The sequence below is a fragment of the Equus przewalskii genome, chromosome 16 (assembly GCF_037783145.1).
Source record: "Equus przewalskii isolate Varuska chromosome 16, EquPr2, whole genome shotgun sequence".
NCBI classification, from domain to species: domain Eukaryota; kingdom Metazoa; phylum Chordata; class Mammalia; order Perissodactyla; family Equidae; genus Equus; species Equus przewalskii.
In genome coordinates, this window is record NC_091846.1 from 7,789,654 (window position 1) to 7,813,114 (window position 23,461).

Below are 23,461 nucleotides of genomic sequence, written 5' to 3' on the forward strand. Positions count from 1 at the left end.
AAAGAAATTATTTATTTTCTGATGAATGACTTTTCATTTTAATGTGATATTAGTTTTAGTTACCAATTTTGTCTTATCTTTCAAAAAATTATTAATATGTTAAATGTGGGTGCCTATGCTATTTTGTTACTTTATAAAACTCTTATTTATATTTTAAACTAGTAATATTGAAGCAGTTTTAAGAATGCATCTTTTTATTGTAGTTATTGTTTTATCTAATTTTGTCATGAAAGAATTCTCATTATTATAGTAATTTTTCATTATTACTCTATTTCTGGTAGTTTTCTAATCTGGCTACAGGAATTTGTATTATCTGTTAATAATAGTAGCTCTACTCTCATTCCTAGATTTTGTTTTATACCTCAATCTTATGTAATTCTTTTTTTTGCCATTTAAATCTTTTTACTTTTTCTCTAATCTCAAATACTTAGATTTGAATAAAACAAGCTCTGAAACCGCTCACTTAAGGGAACCACCCAGCCATCTTAAATCAGGAAACAGGAAGGAGGGAGGGTTTTAGGCCCTTCTTTTCACTTTTTAATTAAAATTCACTGTTAGGTAGGTTTTTTGCATCTGTGCTTGTTGCAGTTTAGTGTATAAATTTTTTAGTTAAATTTTAATAACTTCTATTATAAATTTGGAGGCCCTTTATAATTTGTTATAATGACATTTTATATATATGGTTTGTTTGGGAACAGTAGAATAGACTTTCCCTTCCTTTTTCTCCTTTATAGGATCCCTTAAAAGTAGACTTTCAAATTAATTTAGAATAGATTTAATTTAGAGAAACTCAGCTTTGAAATCAGATGGTCTGTTATTCACAGTGAATGTAGGATATAAGTGAAATGTAAACTGGGTAATGCCTAATTCTCAGGAATATGCTACTAAGATCTTTGTATGCATATATAATTTTCTTTGTCTAAATTTGCTGTCTCTTAGTAATCTTGTAATCCTGAAGTCCCTATCTCTCCCAGGCATTTTGGACTCTTTAACCAAAATACCTGATTACTTTTATCTTGATTCTTATCGTCTAAAATAGATTTAGGATTAAATCTGATTTAGCTCTGAAATGATCTTGTTGGTAGCCTTTGTTCTCTTTCAACTAGCTATTACTACCTCAGTAAAATGCACTGACTTATTTTCTACTCTAGCAATTAAGGAATTGACCATACTTTTAAAGAACATGCCACTACTTTTGAAAACTTCAAAATTTGGAAGGTTTAAAAAAAAGTGTGTATATATATATAAGTGATAGAAGAGGATTTTTTTCTCTTTGGAAAGTATATTTTGGCTGAGGCCTGATTGTTTTTCTTTTCAGAATTTCATGTCTCAAATGTGGGAGTAAAAGATGTTAATTCTGTATATCTAATATATTTTAATTAAGCCCATATTAACATTTCTTCTATATTCTGTCACTTTGTATTTAATTTTAACTGGCTTGTAACTGGTAAAATATTTGTTTTATAGTTTAAGATTACGTTAGCCTGTTGACTTATCTTACAAATCTAATACTTTGAACTCTAACTTGGCAGTTTAAAGTGTCGTTCATATCAAGTAGGGTAGTTGTTCTTCAGTTATACAATAATTAGTCCACCTTCTTATTTTCTGCCTTCTATGGAAATTAAGTTTTACATCCCAATGATCAATGCTAAAATACTTTTAAGTGATTAAATATTTTGCATCATGATTCAGTGTGTTTTAAAACTTAGTTTATATGTATACATAGAATTTGGGCTGAAGTATGAACATAATAAATTATCTCCTTATTTGACCCTTTTGGAAGTTGAATTCAAATGATATCGTTAACAGTCATTGAATCTTTATACTTAAGCATGTGGAATTTAAAGTGGTCACTATTTCAGAAAAATATTTAGGATATTCATGTGTTTGACATGGACAAAATATAGGCCATTTATGAATTTGATATACAGTCTCATAATGTTCTAATAGTTCTTAAAGCCAAAAGTACCATTCCACGTTAATATATAAAATGTTTGGCATAGTACAACTGTGAAGAAATGTTTTTTCCATATAACCTCATAGTAAAATATTTTTAATATAACAAAGTACATGTGATGCTTTGCAGGCATTGGGGCCTCTATTATGCTTTTCTTATATCTTGATTCCTCCCATATTTGCCTTGTTTTTAAGTGTTTTTTCTTGTCTTTACTCTGTTACCTAAATACATGGTACCATATTATTGGGGAAATGTCTCAAGTGCTTACAAAAAAGGAAGTGATTAATTTTGGAATAAAGACAGTTTTGACCTTTATCCTGGTAGAAGTGGTTTAGAGATATTAAATTTGAAACTTGTTGCTCAGTTTTGAGGTAGTCTCAACCTCCCAGTTCTCTAAAATGTGCTAGGATAGTTTGGTAATGATGCATATTTGACAATAAAGGCAAATTTTACATGTTTCTGAGGTTAAATTCTGCAATGAAATGATTACTATCTTCAAATTTGATTAAAAATTTCCTGCAAGAAATTTAATTATACCATCCCAAAATAAGAAAACTAAAAAACACTGTAAATCCTTTCAATAAAATACTTTACTCAGTAAATAAAGCACTGTGGAGTAATGCCTAGTAGATTCAATGTCTTTTTTGGGCTTAAAGTGTGTTAACTTACTATATTTGATTTTTAAATAGACACCAAATCCTACTGCAAGCGAGTTTATTCCTAAAGGAGGATCAACCTCCAGGCTGAGTAACGTGTCCCAGTCAAATATGTCTGCCTTCTCTCAAGTTTTCTCTCACCCATCCATGGGAAGTCCTGCTGCTGCTGGATTAGCACCAGGTAAGCTGAGTAACTATTTCCAGTGAGTTCCAGATATCAAATCTGTAAGCACCGTTTGCTGTGAGTCTGTCAGAACTGAAGTTGTATACTTGAATGATTCACATTTAAACACATTGTAAGTTTTGTTTTGTAGGTTTTGGTACCATAGACCAAATGTGTAGTTGAAAATTATAAAGCAAAAATTTAAGTATGAACAAAAATTCTATATAAAGATATTTAAAAGCACAAAAATAAATTTAAGGGAGAAAATGGTTATTTAGAAAAAAATACCTATCTGGACCTTAGTATTTCTCTATTTTTTAAAGCGATAATGCTGTTTCACTCAAAAACTTCTGTAAAAGCACCAGAAATAGAATATTGATGTATATATATGTTTCAGAGTTCTCCTTTTGTACTAAGTTTCTAAAATAATAATTTATTCTATATCATTCTAAATAAAAGTTTAGATGCATTGCCTTTCAGATGTTTGATTATAAATTTGTAGTGGTAATTTTAAATTGGATACAGTATTATAAACAATAGTGGGAAAGAAATGTAAACTGTTAGGGGTCATTGAAGTAGGGAAAACAGTTCTTCTCAATCTCTTTCTTCCAAGTTTACCCATAATGGCAGAAGAGTTTGAACAAACCAGGGGTCTTGAGGCATAGTTCAAAGGGACTCTTTGAGAACCCTGTTTTCTTTGAAGCCCTCTCTTTTATTTTAAAAATTCATGCAAATTTTGCATTCTACTCCATAACATAAACATTTATTTTAATATAAAATATGAAAAATTTCTTAGATAACATCAGTAATCCCTGTGGATATGTACCTTAATTAGAAATGTAAGGTATGCGAAATTACACTGAATTCATAGCGAGTGCTGAGCAGGTTACTTTGTGTCTGTAAAATGTTTGAGCTGCCCACACAGATTATGTTTCAAGAACCTGCACTGAATAATCATCACTTGGTATTGAATATTTCAAAAGCCAGAAACAAAATGAAATATACACACACTAAATGAAGCCAAAAGAGCTATCTAGATCAGCCTGGAACTAGTACTGCCTCCAGAGTTTAATCCAATTAGTAAAATAAGTCATGGGTTTTGATACTGATATCAAAATCAAGGACGTTTTTTGGAAGAGGAATGAGAGAAGATAATAATAACTATGGAACAGAGCATCTGATTTAGCATATAGAGTATCAAGTGTATGCAGAGGCTGAATAACCTTGTGTTGCCAAGGATTTTATCAGTGCCTCCTTCCCCCAATCCCCCCTCCCCTTCCCACTCCTCTTCCCCTCCCTTACAACCACCTCCGCCGCCTCATTTGTCCCCTTACCTTTTCTTCGACTTTGGCTCTTTTCAGGTTCAGTTAATTTTTGTAAACATTTTCCCTTCTTCCCTAGAGAGCAGTGTCAGAATTGAATATCCCTGGTAGCCTAAAAGTTTTACTTGTAAGTAATATGCTACTATGGTTTTTCTCCCATTGAGGTGTGTTTGAGTTGTTTACATGAGCATAATCTCCATGTCGATTACACATCTAAAATTTCTTGGAGATTGTCCAAACTTCTGAGCAGTGTTTATAAAGCACCCACAATAATGATAAGCGTATGCCAATCAGAAAACTTCGGCTTTCTTAATTAAGCGCCAATTTATTTGGGGCTAACGACACATCTTCCCGTCTTTCAAAAGTAAATATTTTGTTTGCATATTTGTCTAGACTAGTTCAAGCTTGCCATTTAAAAAAAAATAGGTTTTTTAAGTATTGACGGAGTTAAAAATGCCAAAGGGAATTTTAGATCCTGAAAACATTTACTTAAAAAATCCATTAATGCTGTGGTATTTGTTTAAGCTTGCCAGTAGGGTATTTTCCTGTATGTTGGTAAGTGTTTCATTGGCCCCAATTGGGTATCACAACTAAATTTAGGGTGAAATTAATTAATTTAAAAATTAAATTAACTGAGAAACTATTTATGCTTCTGCATAGTTCTAACATTAAAATATTCATTCTGCTTCCTATTAGTGAAAGTAATTACTATCTGGAACCATTGGAAATAGGCCAATATGTCATATTAAATGTATTCCTGAATTCTTTATACCTATTACTTAAAAATTGTTCATTCAAATGACAATCATTGAGGCTAAAATATTTTCCCAAAATACTGGAATGATGAATGGTTTTGCATTTATTATTTCTCCATGTTTTCTCCTTTTAATTAATGGCTTAATATTCTTTGGAGATGAGCAAAGAAAAAAAATTGTCTGCCTTGCTTTCAGAAAACCGTTTTACCCCTTCTGTGTCTTCTATCGTTTCTTACCCACAAAGGTTATTTTTTTTCAAGGCCTAGGAAAGGTTCTTGACATTTCTACTTTAAGGTTGTAGAATAAAAAAGGTCGTAGAGTTATTTACCTACCTTGGTGGTGATTTAATTTATCTTTAATGCTTCTTGTCTACTGTAGTTGTAACCTATTGGTAATTTTCAGTTATAAAGTTTCATTTTCTCTTTTTTCAACTTATATTCCAGAAATTATTGCCCTTGAAAATATGTCAAATTACTGTTTTTCTAAAAAATCTGAAACCTTAGTTTGGCACTCAAATGTAAACTAGAATAATGTCACTTTTATTATATTTGGAAAAATACATATTGGAATATATTCTGACCAAAAATGTAAAAATATTTAAGCAAAGTTGAGTAGCTATAAGTTAAGAACCACTTAACACACCCTTAGCAAAATTGACTTCCAAAGTATGCTACAGTAAGAATACTTTTAAAGTGGTGCATAGTCTAAAGATAAAGATACATTTTTCTAGTAGTTTTTGCTTTAGGCACACATTTTTTGAATAGATCTTTACAAGTGAAAATATGCCTACTCTAAGTATATGAAATGTTAACTTGTGGTTTAATTTTTTATGCCATGAAAAATAGTTTTATCATGAGAACTAATTGCTGAATTTTTTTTAATCAGAATTTTTCTTGAGTATTTTGATTTGATAGTAGACTTAGTAAACTAAGTCTTGGTATACTTTAAGTTTAATTACCTCAGTATTAACCATAGTCTGAAAGGGATTTTTAAGAGAGGTAGCAAAAGGAGCATACATTTCTGGGTAGTGTTCTGGTGTGTCATCTGCTGGTTTAATGCAGTTATAACTCAAGAATTGGGCATCTCTTGTTCTGCTTAATTGTGTGTGGACACTTGGGAGGGGCAGAGGAGAGTCCCTGAATTTGAAAATGCCATCACTGATTTGTAAATGAGAAAGAAAGCCATAGTGACTTTCAGTATTTTCAAATATTCATTCCTTCAAGATGAGTTTGCTGCAGATTTTGGGACTATTAGATATATTTTATTGTAAGTTATGATGACAAATCTCAGATGATTAATTTGGGGAGAAGAACTTAATTATTATACTAATCATTATTGAAAAATTGTATTCATTTATTAGAAATTTTATTGTAATATTTTAGAAAAATCTAAAAAAATCTATGTTTTTAGATCCAGTTTTTTGAAGTCTTTAATCTTTTTTTATATATTCCTGAGGGTGCCAAATCAATGGGTAAAATTGGCTAATATTCCTTATTTTTTGGCTTAGGCAAAGTATGAGGGGAAAGGGGAAATTAATATTTATCTATCATTCTTCTTAAAAATATTAAAATATTAAACTTTTTTATATATATAGTGTACTATTTAAAAGTAGAGTTACTTATTCTTGTAATGTTGAAAGGTTTGAGTGAGGAGATTGTTTTTAAAGTTCTATGCTAAAAGACGTCCTATGATTCATTAGCTCTGTGGCGTTTCACATCATAGATGGAGAAATGGAGGCTTAATTCGTTTCCGTTGTGTAGTAGTTGGCTTGTGCAGTAATCTGATGTTGGTCGTTGGTCTAGGTGGAAACTTTGGGGTTTACATAGTTTAGCCTTGTGCCAGTTTAGAGGCGGCATTCCTGACAGGCTGTCATCCAGCTTCAGCTTTGTCACTTACAGTAATAGGGAACTCATTAGCTAATCAAGGCAGTCCAGTGTACATTTTAACATTTGAATAAAAAAGAAAACTATATCTTATGCTGAACTTAACTCTATTTTGTCTGTCTTTTATCCACTAGTTCTAGGTTTTTCCCTTTGCGTTGAATGAAATAAATCAAAATCTTTTCTACATGATAGTCTTTTCAGTTATTTTCTTTTTTAGACTAGTTGTATGTATGTGTGTGTCCATATAACCAATCTGTTTATATGATTGAAAAAGAAGAGAGTGGAAAAACTGGGAAAATACTGTTAAAATTAACAAATTGTATGTGTCAAAAATCATCAACTCTTGTAAATCATAATGGCTGGAACACTAGTGTGGGTAAAATTAAGACCGTAGGTATGTCTACTTAGCCATATTACTACTCTGATATCCAGTGAAGGAGTGTATGTACCATTGGGAAAATAGGAAACTCTGCTAATAGGTTGAAGCTGTGGTGACTATCTAAGTTCATATTTAAAATTTTACTGTGTATCTTAGTCTGTACATTAAAATCGCTCAAGGCATAAAAACTCCGTAAGCTATTGTTTTAGATTATTTTATGTTTTACCAAGTGGTATAATTACTGAAAATAAAAATTATAAAAAATATTTATAAAGTAATTCTTAAACATCACCATGTTTTATATATGTAACTCTAAGCAGGTTTTCCTTGTAATTATTTTTTTAAAGTCTACCGTTAAATGGATTCTGTGGGACAGTCAAGTAATTCAACCGTGAATTTATTTTGATATTTCAGTCTGAACTGATTTCTCTAAATTATTGTTACTCTTAATAATAGTAGAGCTAGTTTAACATTAAAATATTCTTCTAATTGTTTTAAATATCAATCTAGATTTCTTAAGCATATTACAAATTCCTTAAGAAGAAAGGACCATGTCATTTCTTATTTAGCACAAATTTAGGCATATAGAGAGTACCTAGTAAATGCTTATTCATTTAACTAAGCTCCATTTTTGTCTTGGAAAAAATTTTTTTAATTGATGGGTATCTCTTAAGTACAGTGAATTTTAATGATTTCATAAACATCTTTGAAGAACTTCTAAAAACTGCAAATGTTCAAGAGAATATAGTTGAATAGTCATATGAGGAACAGAAATATGCCTGTTGAAAGTTTTAACTGCATCAGAACTAGAGTCACTGTGTGTTTTGAGGTGCTAAAACATCCTTAAAACCAGTTAAAATATTTGTGTTATTTTTAAATTGCATGTTTCCATTTTTTGTAACTACTTTGTTTTTCAGGTATATTCAGCAGAATCACTCAAACCTTTCCAAGCTTTCTAATTGGGGATTGCTTTCTACATTAAAAAATAAAATAAAAATTTATAGTCAAGATCAGGGGTTCCTAAGGTTTTTGTGAAAAGGGACTTTTCATCGCCCTGTAATGTTGAGCTCATCCTAATGGGGGCTGCTCTGTGTCTGCATGTGTATGGATACAGATGGTGATGTCCCAGGGAAGATTACTAACAGTAGAACTGTAGAACCGTAACTGGGTTAGGAGTGCCTGCTAGCTATATTCCCTTCCCAGTTGGGAATTTCAGGAAACTGAGGCGAGACGTTAATGGCGCAGAGGGGGATGTGGCTGCTGCAGCTGGCTTGGAGACCTGTCAGGTAAGGCTTAAATAGTTACCGGTAGATACTGTTCTACTGGTTGGGGAATCCCTGGTTAATGTGTCCTGTTAGGTTTGAGAGTTCCTATTGTGGGCTGCTTGTTTAAATCTTGTGTATTGGCTAACTTGTCCCTTAACTAAGGGGTAGGGGCTGGATGGGAGTGGGTAGGACTTCCCTTCAACTATAGGTTCAGTGATCTATAACTGCATCAATGTCTCCTGCAGCTCTTGGGCTGCTTTCATTGGATTGATTTGATTGCCTTTAGAATGTGGTACCAGTTCTACTGAAGTAGCTGTGTGCCGAAAGGCACATCCTTTGATCCCTGTGTTTTAGCATCTTCATTTCTATGAGAAGATAATTTTAGATGGTTTTAAAAGTCTTTCTAATCTAAACTTCTATTATTTTGTGACACATTCATCTGTAGGAGATAGGTACACTAAAAGGAGATAGAAATGAAGACTGTGATGAGAGGTAGCGAAAAGGCGAGTTTGATTTTTGTAGTAGACTTAAAAAGGACTTAAAAAGGCATCTGGACTTCCTTGACATACTCTGTGTAAATAGAATATCCCACCACGCTTACCTGTGTGTCATAGGTGGAGATGAGGAGAGTTTTGTTTTAGCATTATAAGATTAGAGTCTGGGATGAATCAGTGTTGCAGTGGTTCTGAATGAACTGAGAGGTGGAGAGAGCATGTAATAGAAAATGCCGAAGAGCATTCCCGATTCTTAGCTGGATGCGGAAAGTTAGATGTCAGTCTTTTTTTTTTTTCCTTTCAGTCAGATAGGTTGAGAGTTCCAAGGATCATTTCTTCTTTTACCGTTTGACTCATTGGTGCCTGGGACATTGTAGGTACTCAGTGAGAGAGTGTGGATAAAATTATCATGCTTGATGTAACACGTCTGGTTAGGAGCGGTCCTCTAATTCGGTAGGAATGAAGTGAGTGGTGGCAGCCTCTTCTGTTTCTTGAATTTTCCCTGATTCTTCTCAGCTTGACTAGTCATATTCATATATGAAAATCATCTTTTTTCTTATTCTTTTTACCTTTCAGATGTGCAGTTACCCTAGAGAAGGGCATGTAGGAAGGGTGTTAGTCAAAGGAGAGGAATTAGAGATGAATCCCTCTTAAAACCCCCTGTGTACAGACACATGTAAAACCTAACCATGAATACTAGCAAAAACTCAGATGTGGACTGCATGTTTATAGTGACAGTGTTTAGTTTTGGATTTTTTAGTCAAGGATCTCTTACATATTGGTATGTCTGAAGTGAGAAATTTTCTTATAATTTTGTAAACATCTTCCCGTATTTTAGATGTGCCAGATTTTAGACTGGTGTTCCTGTAAATAGTAACTAGTAGTCCCTTTAGGGGTTTTGTACCTTTTAGAAGACAGTGCAGATCAATAGGATATTAATATAATTGTAGTCACCAAACTGGTCTTTAAGCCATAGTTACTATGGACAGTAATCTTAGTGCCCACTGTGATGTGGTGGTAGCCTAAACTGCTGAAACAAATAGATCCAAAATGTAATGGTTTCACATGACAAACATTTATTTCTTGCTTTTATAAAAGTCCATGGCAGATGTTCAGATTGTCTGGGATGTTCTCCTCTGCATAGTTAAGGATCCAGGTCAAGTGGCTTCTAGGCATCTCTCTAGTCAGCTGGAAGGGCGAAAGTGTGGAGGAGCATGAATAGGAAGTTGGTATGGACAGCCTGGAAATTGTCAGAAAGTTTCTCCAGTGATGGCTGTCTACCAAAATTTGGAGTTATATATTTTTAAAGCAGCTCGGCTACATTTCCAGGTCTTCTTTGGATGCAGAATTTTAACAGTTGATCCTTGTTATCTCATATTTATGCATTTTGGGGCATTATATTATTTGCATCTTTTGTATCTATCTTAAAGAAATCACCAAAGCAGCTGTAGTAACTGATTTATCTAGCATCATGGAAAACGAAACTTCCAGCATACTTGAATTTTTTGCCTATCAGAAGCTGTATGGCTTTAATTGTCAGAACTTTATACTTATAGTAATTTTTCTTAGAAAGATTTCCAAAATTTTTAGTACTCTGTTGCTTCAAACAAAATCTAACCTTTTTTTGATAACTCATGATCAACTTTATATGCCTCAATGATTGTATGGAACCAGGATACACTTGGTACTCTTTAGGTATCAGAGTTTGTAGAGCAGTTTTTTTCCATGTTATATAATTAATTGGATTCTTTACCCTTACCATTGTTCTCCTGCCGCAGTATATTAATTATAACTACTTGAAGGTGAAGCCTTTCTCTCTTGCTCTCTGAATCTGTTAAAGTGCCTAAATGTAGTGCCTTGAATGGACATACTCAGGCAAGTTTATTTGAACCATTTTAGTGAGTTCTTACTGGCTTTTTATTGATGACTGTTGTGCTGTTAGTATCCTACCTTTAGGACAGTGGTTGTCAAATTTGAGACTCCATCAGAATCATCTGGAGTGCTTGTTAAAACCCAGCACTTGCTGGGTCCCCCTCCCAAAGTTTCTGATTTTGTAGGTATGGGTGAGTCAGAGAACTTATTTTTCTAGCGTATTTCCAGATGATGCTGATAGATTGCTTCTCCCGGGACACCATTTTTAGAACCACGGCTCTACATAGCGTTCCATGCTATCTTCTCTCCTCTTCCTTCTTACAACCCTTCTTCTCCTAATCTGCTGAGGGCTGAGAACACAAATGTATTTTATAATGCTTTTTTTTAAAAAAATAAGAAAAAGTCTTGGAGTCAAGGACTTGAATTGTTGCTTGTCAGTAAGGTACATGGGCTTTAAATTATCCTTTGGCTGAGGCCAGTTTTACTTTTCTGGTTCCTGTCCCTGCTCTGGATAACTTAAGTTCTCAGATTAGTTGTCACAGGGGTTACTGAAGCTCAGCCAAGATCGCAAATACAATTTGACTAATAATGGGCAACAGGCATTTTTTCTACCTTAGTGATGTTAATGGAACAAACATAATGTAAATTAATTACTTCTAATACATGTAAATAAATTTTTCAGAATACCTGAAAAATGAATAAATAGTGTAAGTACTTTGTTTAAAAATTTAAACCCCATGGTTCTAGAACTGGTAATCAAATATCTTTTATTTGCATTCTACATTTTAATATGTATGTTTTAAAATTTTTATGTAAAGATCACTAAATTGTTATTAATATTAGAGAAATTTGAGAAGTGTTTATTGATTCAGTTACAACATTTTCTTGATGTCAAACTTTCATTTTTTAGTTTGGTACTAGCTTTTATTCATTGGAAAGAAATCCAGTTAAAATTACATTGTTAACTAATATTAATCTTACATTATTTTTTGTGAATATCTATAATTTTTATAATCAGACACGTGTCTTGGAGTAAGTTTCTTGTTTATAAACAACACAATTTATCACTGAATGAAAGATACCATTTACTCATAAACATTTACTATCACTTGAAAAGAGAAAATGATTCTTTCGATCCAAAAGTTACATGTGGTAGCTAACACCAATTCTCCTCCCATTTTGCTCTGACCCTTTATTTAAATAATCTGAGTGTTATGATTTAAAAGGTTGCTGCCATTGCAGAGGCTACGGAAGATTCTGTCACTTAGATCATTTGCCAGGTTTGGCAGCTAGCAGGTCACTGTTCTGTATCTTCAAATAGTGTAGTGATCAAAGTTACCTACCTACTATATAGGCCAGAGGGTATAGTTCTTAAAATTGTAATTTAAATCCTAACAATGGTTTTTAAAAATAGGGACAGAGGCCAGCCCCATGGCCGAGTGGTTGGGTTCGTGAGCTCTACTTCGGCGTCCCAGGGTTTCGCCGGTTCAGATCCTGAGCGTGGATGTAGCACTGCTCATCAAGCCACGCTGAGGCAGCGTCCCACCTGCCACAACTAGAAATACCCACAACTAAAAATATACAACTATGTCCCTGGGGGCTTTGGGGAAAAAAAGGAAAAATAAAATCTTTAAAAGCGTGGACAAGTTATTCACATTTTTAGGGGTTTGGGCACTGTAATTTATACTGTTAATATTCTAATATTTGTTGATTTAATTAATGAAAACTCATATGGAAACGAGGCTATTGATGGCAGTAAGGCTGAAGGTAGGCCAAAAGAAAGATTAGTGTGTGTAGATATGGAACACAAAATAGTTGTGCAGGCTGTGATCTCTATCAAATGTTACATAAGAGTATGTGGTTAATAAAACTCAAATCAAATTAATAATATGAGCTCACAGTACTTGCCTAAATTTGGTCAATGAGATTAAATCAATTTTGTGAAGCTTTAGGGTACTTAATAGTTTTATTAACGTGTACAGTGTTTCTAATATCCAGGAAGTCCAAATACCTTTTATCACAGACAGATATTCAGCCAAAATGAACTATGATTATGTAAATCAGTTGGGAAATTCTCTAGACATTGAAGGAAACCAGAGATGGAAACTGAGTTGCGTTTATTTTGGCCAGATCCACATGGCTTCTATTAGAGGTTATTTACATTAAAAAAAAAAAGTGGAGAAAAGCATTTTGGAGTGTGCTGAAACTTGTCATTTTTATTGTGTAATGTAATGGAAAGAGAAAATATTTGTACTTTTAATTAAATACAGTTTTTATCATTGAAATGTTACTGTAATTCAGTAGTTAGATAAACATTTTGCACTTTTTTTTAGTGTTTTCCTGAAAGTAAAACTAATGCTGGTTCTTTATACTTCTTTAAAAGAATGAAAAAGAATATTTGTGATATCTTCATGGTCTTATTCTTATAATTTTTAGTTCACTTTTTTTTTTTGATGGAGGCTTTAAAAACAAGATGCAGTATGTAAGAAGGTTGAAGGTAGACACTGAAGGCTGGCAGAGTAAGAGTAGAGTGAGGTATACCACAAATACTGGAGGGTCCTTGAAACCAAGGTTCAGTTTACCGTGAATCTAGATTTTGGAGACTTCAAGAATAGAAAATCGTTCTGTCACATCTTACAATAAGCGTTGTTTCAATGGTAGCTGATAAATTGATTCTGTTCCCCTCTGCGTGGTATAGATTTGCATATAGGATGTGAAGCTCTACTGCCTTCAACTAAAAAGAAATCTATGCAATGCATACTTCATTGAGAGTTTAATTTCCATAGGCATAAAAACAAACAGCATCTACAAATTTAGATATAGATGTATTAAGAAGCAGAGTAAATAGGTTAGGTATTTAATTTGTATTAATTGAATTTCAGTTCTGGCATGAATAACCTTTATCTACAAAATTTGTTTCAAATGCTGCCTTTTATCATGTTGGGTAAAAGCTGCTGTCTGTTAACGGGAAAATAACATGTTTATATGTAAGATCTATGGATGAAATCATGTCTCATTTAAATAATAGTCTGTGAGTGTACCTCTTCCCTATCATTTCTACAGAATGAGTTTTTAGGTTAGGCCTGGTCCAAAACTTGTACCTGAATTTAACGATTAGAATACTATTTTATCTTTTTCTTTTTGAGCAGATTAACACGTCAGCATGCGTATTGTTAAACTAGAAAATGAGAATCTTAAATGAGTAATTTCAAGTAAAGGCAAATGTATTGATATAATTGAAAGAATCATAGATAGTAACTTTGGATGGTTGCTTTTAGTAATTCCTAAAACAATGAGAAAAATTCTGTTAATAACCTCATATACCTTTTCCTAAATTATTAATAATGAAATTAAATCTTAAAACAATTTGAATAAAAAACACTAGAAATAGGGTAGAGTTTTGTTTTCTTGTTTGATATACAGTTCTGTAGTTTCTTCTGCGTTAAATGCTTATATTCCATTTTATTATTTATCTTTTAGTTACTTCACATAGTATTATTTAAAAATTAGTTATGAATTTTAGTGTCTTCCACAGAGAAGCAAGGATTTTTGTGATTTGCTCAATTGCCTTGTTTCTTAATATTCCATATAAATTATGACCATCTTATTCTTGAATTATGACAGTCTTCTTCTTGGAGTTGTGACTTCTTTCTTTTGGAGGAAAAGTATATTGTATGGTTTGTGTACATTTTATATGTCGCAAATTAATTTTCTTTGTTGGACACTTTATCTGTTCCTTGAGGAAGATTTATAGCTATTCAGGATGTCATAGAGTTAGGGTAGAGATGAAGTAGGTTTTCATAGTTTCACTGGCAAAAATCAGGTTTATAATCTTTCTAATCTGTCTAATCTCTGATGAGAGACCTCTGAGTTTTCCATCTTTATTTGTATAAAAAGAATATATTTGTAATTTAAAAATTGTAAGAAAAGTAATTTATTTCCAGAGAAATTTTTAGTTTTGTTGCATTAAATAAAATGACTTGGTAAAATAAATGTTAATACATCTCCAGTTTTTTAAATTTTGAGAAATTTAAGTTTTATTGAGGGGTTTTGTTTCTTATACTTAACTCCTGGAGATAATTTTGTATGTACCTATATTCATAGGAAATTAATGTTAGTACCCCGTGGGGGAATTGCTTGGAGAAACCTTAAAGTGGATGTTTAGTCTCGGATTTATCATAAAGTAATAATATGTCTAAACTAAAATCAGTGGGGAACCTGTACCCCCCCAAAAAAAGAAAGACCTATTTTAAACATAATAATGTAATCTTTTTGTAATGTAATAATATTTTTGTTTTGCCACTTTAATAATTTTGATTTTGAGGACTAATATACAATAAGACAAAGTACTATTGCTGTCTTCATGGAATATTTCTGACTGTAGTGGATTTATCTCATGGCTTGAAACATTAATACTAGAAGTAGTGACTAATTAAAATTGTGTGAAAATTAGCTTGGTTTGGTGTTAATCTTTTAAAGGTTAATCAAGACTGTGCATCAGCATTTCTCAGTGTGCTTTAAAAACAATAGAAATATTTTATATATATATACACACACACATAAAAATGTTTCTATTTTAATATATATTTTATAATTTATATATATTTATATTATATTTGTATATAAAATTTTTATATATGTAAAATACACCCACATACACACATACACACACACTCTCACACTGAAAGACCAGGACCTATCCTAACCCTGGCATTCCAGTTTCTCACCCAGATCTTCCCTTCCTTTTCCCTCTAGTTCTGCACATGTCTATTTTCAGAAAGCCTTTCTGATAATTCTGATGTCCTTCCTTGTTAAGAACTAGTGCTTTAGGAGGTTTGGGGCAGTGGAGAAGCATTAGTCTTGTTACAGTGAGGTGGAGCAGGACTTTTTTCCCTCTTCAGGTACTTTCAGTTCCATATGTTTATAATTAAAAGAAAATGTTAATATATTGTCTTAAAATTTTTCATTTTTTAAAATTTTGGTGTGATTTTTATGGAGCTGTTGTCTTTGTACATGTGAATGTATGATTTCCATATATTAAAAAACAAATTATAGGTAGTAAGAATCCTAAACTGCTTAATTCATTTTCCCAACTTCAGTTCCCTCTTAAGCTATCTAAGCCATATGAAAATCTCTTAGTTACTTTAGAAGAATATGTGCCACTTCCCTTGGTTACCTCAGTTTGTTTCAGGATTTAGGAGTTCTTCATTTTATTCTGCATTCCATTTGCTGAGTTAAGGCTTTTTCTTGTCTGGGCCTTTATGAAGTTGAGTAAACCTGTCATCACCTGATGCTTGAGCAAGAAGCTTAAGACTCATCTTTGCTCTCTTCACTCTTCACGACTAGTCTATTAGGAATTCTGTCAATTCAGCCTTCATATTATGTCTCTCATATATACTGCTTCCATCTTAGACCAAGCCATCATTGCTGCTTTTTGTACTGTTTAAATAGCCTAATTGGTGTATCCCTCTGGTTCGTTTTCCATATAAAAGCGGAAGTAATCTTAAATATAAATCAGATCATGGCTTTTTAATTGTCGTTAGAATAAAATCCAAGCCCCTTACTATGTACGGCCTACATAATCTGTGTCTTGTTTGCCTCTCTAATCTCCCCCTTGCACTCTTTCCATTGTGTATTCAGTTCCAGCCATATTGGTCTTCCTCAAATATGTCAGGCTCCTTTCTGGCTCATGTTCTTTGCATGTATTGTTCCACCTATTCTTTCCATGGCTGGTTCCTTTTCTTCTCTTAGGTCTCAGCTGAAATGTCACTTACAAAGAAAGGCCTTTGACTACTGTTTATTTTCTTTTTAGAACTTATTACAATGTGAAGTTTTATTTTTGTTTAAATTAGGAGGAGTGGTCCTCTTTACACCTATTGGAATATAAGCTCCCTTGCGGCAGGAACCATGGCTCAGTGAATATTTTTAGAATTAAAATAATTGAAGATTACTATTAAAAGTCTACCAGCTTTCTTTTCTGATTAAATAAGCCTAGTCTCTTTAGCTCTACCTCCCGGAGGACTTACTGTGTTTAGGAAATACATAACCTATTTGCGAATGCGTATTGGAACATGGTCAGCTGTGTTCTCATCTCTGTGCCTTTGCTTTGGCCTCACTCTACCTGGAAGGCTCTTCAGTTTTTTTGAGATCTTGCCTGTTTTTCATTGGTTAGGTCAAATGCCTTTGTTTCCTGAAAGTTATCTCTGCTTCTCTAGTTATTATAGATATCTCCCATTTCTGTGCTTTCTCTCGTGTTTTGAGTATCTCATAATGTTATTTTAATTTTGTCTGTATGTTTTATACATATTTATTTCCTCCACTAAAGTTAAATGTTTCCAGAGGCTTTTTTTCCCCATTTTATCCATTATTGTGATCACACAAGGAGACCTAGAGTAAATATTAAAATTTAAAATGTTTAAGCAGTTTAATGGACTTAATGATAGAATGTGAACTTGTTAAGATCAGGACTAGATCTTATTTCTTGAATCCTAGAACCTTGCTCAGTGCCTGGTCTCATGCAGTGGTTCCGGTAAGTGTTCGTATATAAGTTACAGGCTAGAATCACCTGTGGGGCTTTGAAACCATGGCTTCCCCTGGTCTCTTCTAAGACCTGTGAAATCAAAAACTCCACCTTTGGAGCATTGGCCTTTGGTGTATTTTTAAAAATTTCACAGGAGATTCTGCATTACTTCTAGAGAAGAAAAAAGTTCAAAATGCCAGAAAATTTGAAGAAAGGTGAGATTTTATCTGATTGGAATGAGGGTGTCCAGGAAAGAAATGTTCATGGAAAAGGGAATATTTGACATGGGTTTTAAAGGATAGCTAGGATTTTTTTAAACATTTTAACACAGACAGTTGAGAATCTATGAAGTTTATTTTTTTTATGTTTTAACCATTTTAACATCGTAATATAGAAATGTTCTCACTTGGTCAGTGAACTTTCATGAAGTAATTCATTCTGAGTTCGGTAAAGACTGAACAGAGGTGAAGAAAATCTCAGGTGTGGTACTGAGCCTTAGGCTCGAAGGAGGCTTCTGCTGGAGCAGGGCCCTGCTGGAATGGGCGTTTCCCTTCAGTGCTGATTGTGGAGAAGTCCACAGAGTTCCCTTGGAGGGGCTAGGGTAGAGCAGGGTTTTTTACCAACTAGCACTTTGTTTTGTTTTTTTGAAACAAACTATATGTTGCTATCAGTGTGCATTGATTCCACATGACAGTTTAAACTATCCCTAATTAGCTCATATGGATACTTCTGTTTCTCTGCCTTAGGCTTCTTAGTCTCTGCTTTTGTTATGTAGAGTTTCTTTTCATTTATCTTTTCAAAGAAATATTTTTGAAGTCTACCATTTGTCTGATATGGAGAGCCACCATCTCTGAACTATCAGAAGAGTAGAATTTTGTTTTAAAATTAAAATTGCTAGGCAAGTGAAGAAGGTTAGATGACTCAGGAACGTGGAAAAATTAATGAAAAGTATCACTGAGATAAATTTTTCATGTATTTAGAATACCTGGCACCTCTTTGCCAGCTTTATTTGCCATTAGCACCCCAGAGTTTGGCACATTGTTTTTTGAGAGTTGTCAGAATGTGAGACTAGTAGGAGATTAAGACTGGAAAGATGGTTTGGAGTGTATGTGTAGCAGAACCTTGCAACTCAGCAGGCATCAAAGAATTATGACTTAATTACCATTTCTGCCCCTAGGGGACTTGTGAACCAGGAATACAAAATTTAGAGCTTACAACAGTGGTTTTCAAACACTTTTTTAGAGCAGCAGAACTCTTATGCAGTCTATATACAATCCCAAAGTCTAAATTATAAAAAGGAGGGCCGGCCTGGTGGTGCAGCGGTTGAGTGTGCATGTTCTGCTTTGGCAGCCCAGGGTTCGCCGGTTCGGATCCCGGGTGCGGACATGGCACTGCTTGTCAAGCCATGCTGTGGCAGGCGTCCCACATATAAAGTGGAGGAAGATGGGCACGGATGTTAGCTCAGGGCCAGTCTTCCTCAGCCAAAAGAGGAGGATTGGCGGCAGATGTTAGCTCAGGGCTAATCTTCCTCAAAATAAAATAATAAAAAGGAGATAAAATTGGCATTTACAGGATCAGGTTTATTAAATTTACTCATAAGTTATTCAGTGAGAAAAGGTCTGTGTGGTATTTTGTTGAACACAATAGCTTGAAATTGATGGGTGAAGGATAATCTTATATTTCTCAATTTCCTTTTCTATATTTTCTATAATATAGCAACATGAAAAGCATGATTCACATGAATAAGTTGTGCACTCATTTGTTCAATTTTATCTGAGTACATGTGCATGTAAGTAAAGAATATAATAGAGTCACTACTTTCCTAACAGAAAATCCACATATGTACACAGGGGTAACAGGACAAAGAGGCTTTATTCTGAGGTCTCCATGAAAATATCCTAACCCAACAGAAATTAAGTATGTTAGTGATGATCTCTAGTATGTTAAAAAGGGATTGCATACTAATTTGGACCGGCATTTGTGATTTTATTATTAATTTAATAGTGAAAAAGTAGATAGAAAATCAAATCAACAATTTGCAGAACTCTGAAGCATTCTGGAAGCCTAGGGTTCTATTTAATACAGTTTGAAAACCACTGGCACAGAAGGCCTGTTTCTCGATAGGAGGGAGCTTACCAGTACACGGGTTAAGGAAGCTGGGAGGGTTGCAGCTTTTCTCAACTGAGATTCCTCATCTGAACCATAGAATACAGAACATAATTTGAGTGACTATTTTGCGAATTCTCCCAAGGATAGTAAACAACAGATGTCATTCATTACATGGGTGTCTTCACTCATTAGGGCTTAACTCTCCTTTCTCTGAGAAAGGCTGGGAAAGTGAGGAATCAGTAAGGCTTTAAAACCAAACCAGACCAAAAACCGCTACAAATTATCAAAGTGTCAGATGCTTATATTCTAACGAGTACAATTTTCAAGACAGAGCACAATTTTCAAGACAGAGCGTAGTCTACTCCTAGTTTTGTCCTCCATAAATCTCGGCACTCAGGCACCTAGATTCTTGGTCGAGAAATGAGAATTTTCCATGTTACAATTTGGAAGTGACAAGGGAAAATTTTTTATTGGAAATTTTTTCCACACTTCAGTAAATAATAGAATTAACAAATTTTAGAAAGTGAAAAGTTGTATTGGGTCCATGATTCTTTCTGTAGGCAGTCTTGAGGAGCATGTTTGTTGTATAAAAACCTTTTAACCCAATTTATGTGAAAGGACGAAACACCATTTCAATCTTCTGAAATTAGCTTGGGCTTGTTGGTTGCCTGTCTTACTGAGTTTTTTTCCTCCATTTTCCATAATGATGTATTATTGTAGACAAAACCCCTAACTCATGAAATGGGAAGGTCTTGTTTTGTTATGGTATATCTTGAAGCTCAAAGGTTGTGCATGCTGATTTTTTGGTTTTAAAAATACATAATAGGGAAGGCAATTCGCTATTGTAGGTCTTGAAATGAAACATATTACTCTTTTTATCTTTTGATTCAGAATATTTTCTCTGACTAGTAAATGATGACCTTGCATTTAAGGAATTATGTAACACTTCACTAGTTTTTTATGTGTCATTAAGCAAAGCTACCCTAGACATGTAAACTATTTCTAGGTGGAGACATTTAATTCCCCTCCACCACACACACACACACACACACACACACACACACACACACACACAGAAAGCAGCTTTTTAAAGATTAAAAGAAGACAAAACAGCAGCTTTGGCCCTTGGAATACTTTCCATTTATATTCCCTGCGAATTTCTTCTTGAGTGAGAAACCCCTATGGCTTGTGTGATAGCTTTTCCTGTAAGCTCTTTTAGCTGTTTAACAATTCTTGCTATAACTGAGTGAAAGCTTTAACCAAGAACTACCTGTGGCATATAAATGCCTTCAGTTTATTGGCTACTTCTGTAGTTGAAAGGAAGTTGAACTATTTTTTTGGACCCAATAAGTTGTCCTTTCCACTTGGGTGTTGAAAGAGCTTATGAGCAGTAGCTGTTCTGATTTTTGTTGGTTGTTTTCTCTAGGGAACAAGCTACCCTCTGAGTCAGCACTGGACTTGAAGATAAATCCTACAATTCATGAAACTGACTGATCCGACTAAAGGATGGATAGTTTGGGCAGCGTTGGACAGCTCTATGAGGGGTCTGTTTGTTTAACCGAAGGGATTGTTGAGTTCAGCAACTTTTAATTCCCCTAATCATAAGGGGTTGCTGTTGTGAAAACAGGGTTTGTGAAGGAATCAGTTCTGGCAATTAACATCGGTATTCTTATTGACTCTGTTTTCATTTTACCACCACACTTCATGAAACAATTCTTTAAAGTATAGCAATTTTACTGCTATTTGTTGCCAGCAAGAATTAGTATGCCTCTGAGAGAGCAGCATAGGAATTTTTCAGTCTAGTTATGAATCCAAGTTACCCTTTTTTCACATGGGGTTGTAAACATTTCTCTCAAGTAAACCTTTTGGCATTTGGGTTATTTCATCTTTGAAAAGGTAGTTTGCGTTTGTGGCTTGAAACTGTTAGGATTAAATTGAACTTAATTTGATTAGTTTATATTTTACTAGATCATGAATAATTTATATTTTCCCTTATGGCTAATATTGTAATATGCTTTTGATAATTAACAATTTTTAGCTTAAAAAGTTACAGTACTTTTTGTATCCGTTGTCAAGTAAATGAGAATAATTATAATGTTTAATTAAATGGATTTTTTATCTGAAACATGAGGGATTTAAGCTACAGAAAGAAAAATTTTCTTATCCTAATGTTTTAGGCCATAATAAATTATGCAGGAATACTGTGGATTGTCTTTTTGGAAGCTTTTAAAAACAGAGTGTGTCATGACATAAGGAATACTTTACCCAAAGGTACATCTGTGTAGTAACACATAAAATTTTGTGGTTTGAGAGTTAAAGGGTTATAAATATATTAATTTTATTTTAATTATTTGAAAGTTAATATGATGTAAAATATATGGGAATAATGAGAATTTTCCCTAGCCAGTATTCAAGCTGATTATTAAATATCTTTAATGTTCAGGCTAGAAGTACAAATGATCATCCATCATATCAGAGTTTGGAAAATTGGGCTTTAGACAAGCGAGCTTTTATACAATTCAACTTTAGGTTCATTAGTTGCATGATTATTAGGACCTTAAGCATGGTACTTTTGGTTAAGAACATTTTAGCCAGTTTTGATAATTATTTGCAAAGCTGAATTTGATCCAATGATGAAATTATTGTGTGGAAAGAAGTATAGGCTAGTATTACGTTACCTTTTACTTCCTAATTCTGTTGCTTTTTGGATGCTGGTTTGTTTTGTACAACCTGAAGATTAGATCCACATTTAAAATACACACATACCTGTATGATGGTTATCTCAGTTATATCTTTGTGTCCAGTTTTTAAAATTTTCTTGTTTTACTTCAGTTTGTGGCTTAAAAGGGATGGTAAAATATTCTCAAATTAAAATTTAATAAAATACAGTCATGTACTGCATAATGACGTTTCAAAGATGGACTGCATATACGATAGTGGTCCCAGAAGATTAGTGCCATATAGTCTAGGTGTGTAGTAGCCTCTACTATCTAAGTTTGTGTAAGTACATACTATGATGTTCACCTAACGACGAGATTGACTAATGACATATTTTTCAGAATGCATCCCCATCCTTAAGCAATGCATGACTGTATTGACTTTCTTTACTTGATGGCAGAGTCTTGAAGGATTATTGCCATTAGTTCCCTTGTTGGGCAGAAAAGTGACCAAAACTAAAATCAAGATTTATCATATTCCTGCATTCTAAGTTGCCATCTATCAAAAAATGCATTTGTTGTTGCCGTTAATGCTGTCTAGTCAATTCTTTTTTTTTTCTTTCTTTTTTTTGAGGAAGATTAGCCCTGAGCTAACATCTGCCGCCAGTCCTCCTCATTTTGCTGGCTAACATCCACGGCCATCTTCCTCTATTTTATGTGGGCCGCCTACCACAGCATGGCTGGGATCTGAACCGGCGAATCCTGGGCCAGCAAAGTGGAACATGTGAACTTAACTGCTGTGCTGCTGGGCCGGCCCCTCTAGTCAATTCTGACTCCTAGCAAGCCTGTGTACAGCAGAGCAGAACCCTAGCCAGTCTTTGTGTGCCGTCCTCACCTTTGGCACTACATTAGGCAATGCTCCACTGCCATTCACAGGGTTTTCATGGCCAGATTTTTGGAAGTGAGTGGTCAGGTCTTTCTTCCTACTCTGTCTTCATCTGGAAGCTCTGCTGAAACCTGTCCACCATGGATGACCCTGCTGGTATTTGAAATACTGGTGGCACAGCTTTCAGCATCACAGTAACACACAGCCACCACAGTGTGATAATTGACAGACAGGTAGTGTAGTTCCCTGACCAGGAAACAAACTCAGGCCATGGCGGTGAGAGCACCAAATCTTAACTACTACAACACCAGGGCTGGCTATCAAAGACACTCCATCAGTTTAATAATAGCCTCTTTGGGGGAAAAATAATATTACTAGATGTATAAATTTGAAAAAATCTTTAATAAAATAATCCAAACATCCATATTGCTAGGATTCTTCAGAAACACTAAATTCTAATCCAGTCTTTTTTTTTTTTTAAAGATTGGCACCTGAGCTAACATCTGTTGCCAGTCTTTTTTTTTTTCCCTTCTTCTCCCCAAA

The 23,461-nt window shown here is 33.9% G+C and overlaps 1 protein-coding gene across 13 annotated transcripts in view; it reads left to right on the forward strand.

Annotated features, from left to right (window-relative positions):
• PAN3 (poly(A) specific ribonuclease subunit PAN3) overlaps positions 1-23,461 on the forward strand; it is a 135,533-nt gene that overhangs the window by 63,425 nt on the left and 48,647 nt on the right. For all 13 annotated transcript variants that reach the window (XR_011527743.1, XR_011527746.1, XR_011527747.1 and 10 more), the window contains one exon: positions 2,647-2,794. Coding sequence is in view for 7 of the 13 variants with exons in the window: in XM_070577864.1 (XP_070433965.1) it covers positions 2,647-2,794 (148 nt within the window). In the remaining 6 variants the exon portion in view is untranslated. The remainder of the gene's footprint in view (positions 1-2,646; positions 2,795-23,461) is intronic.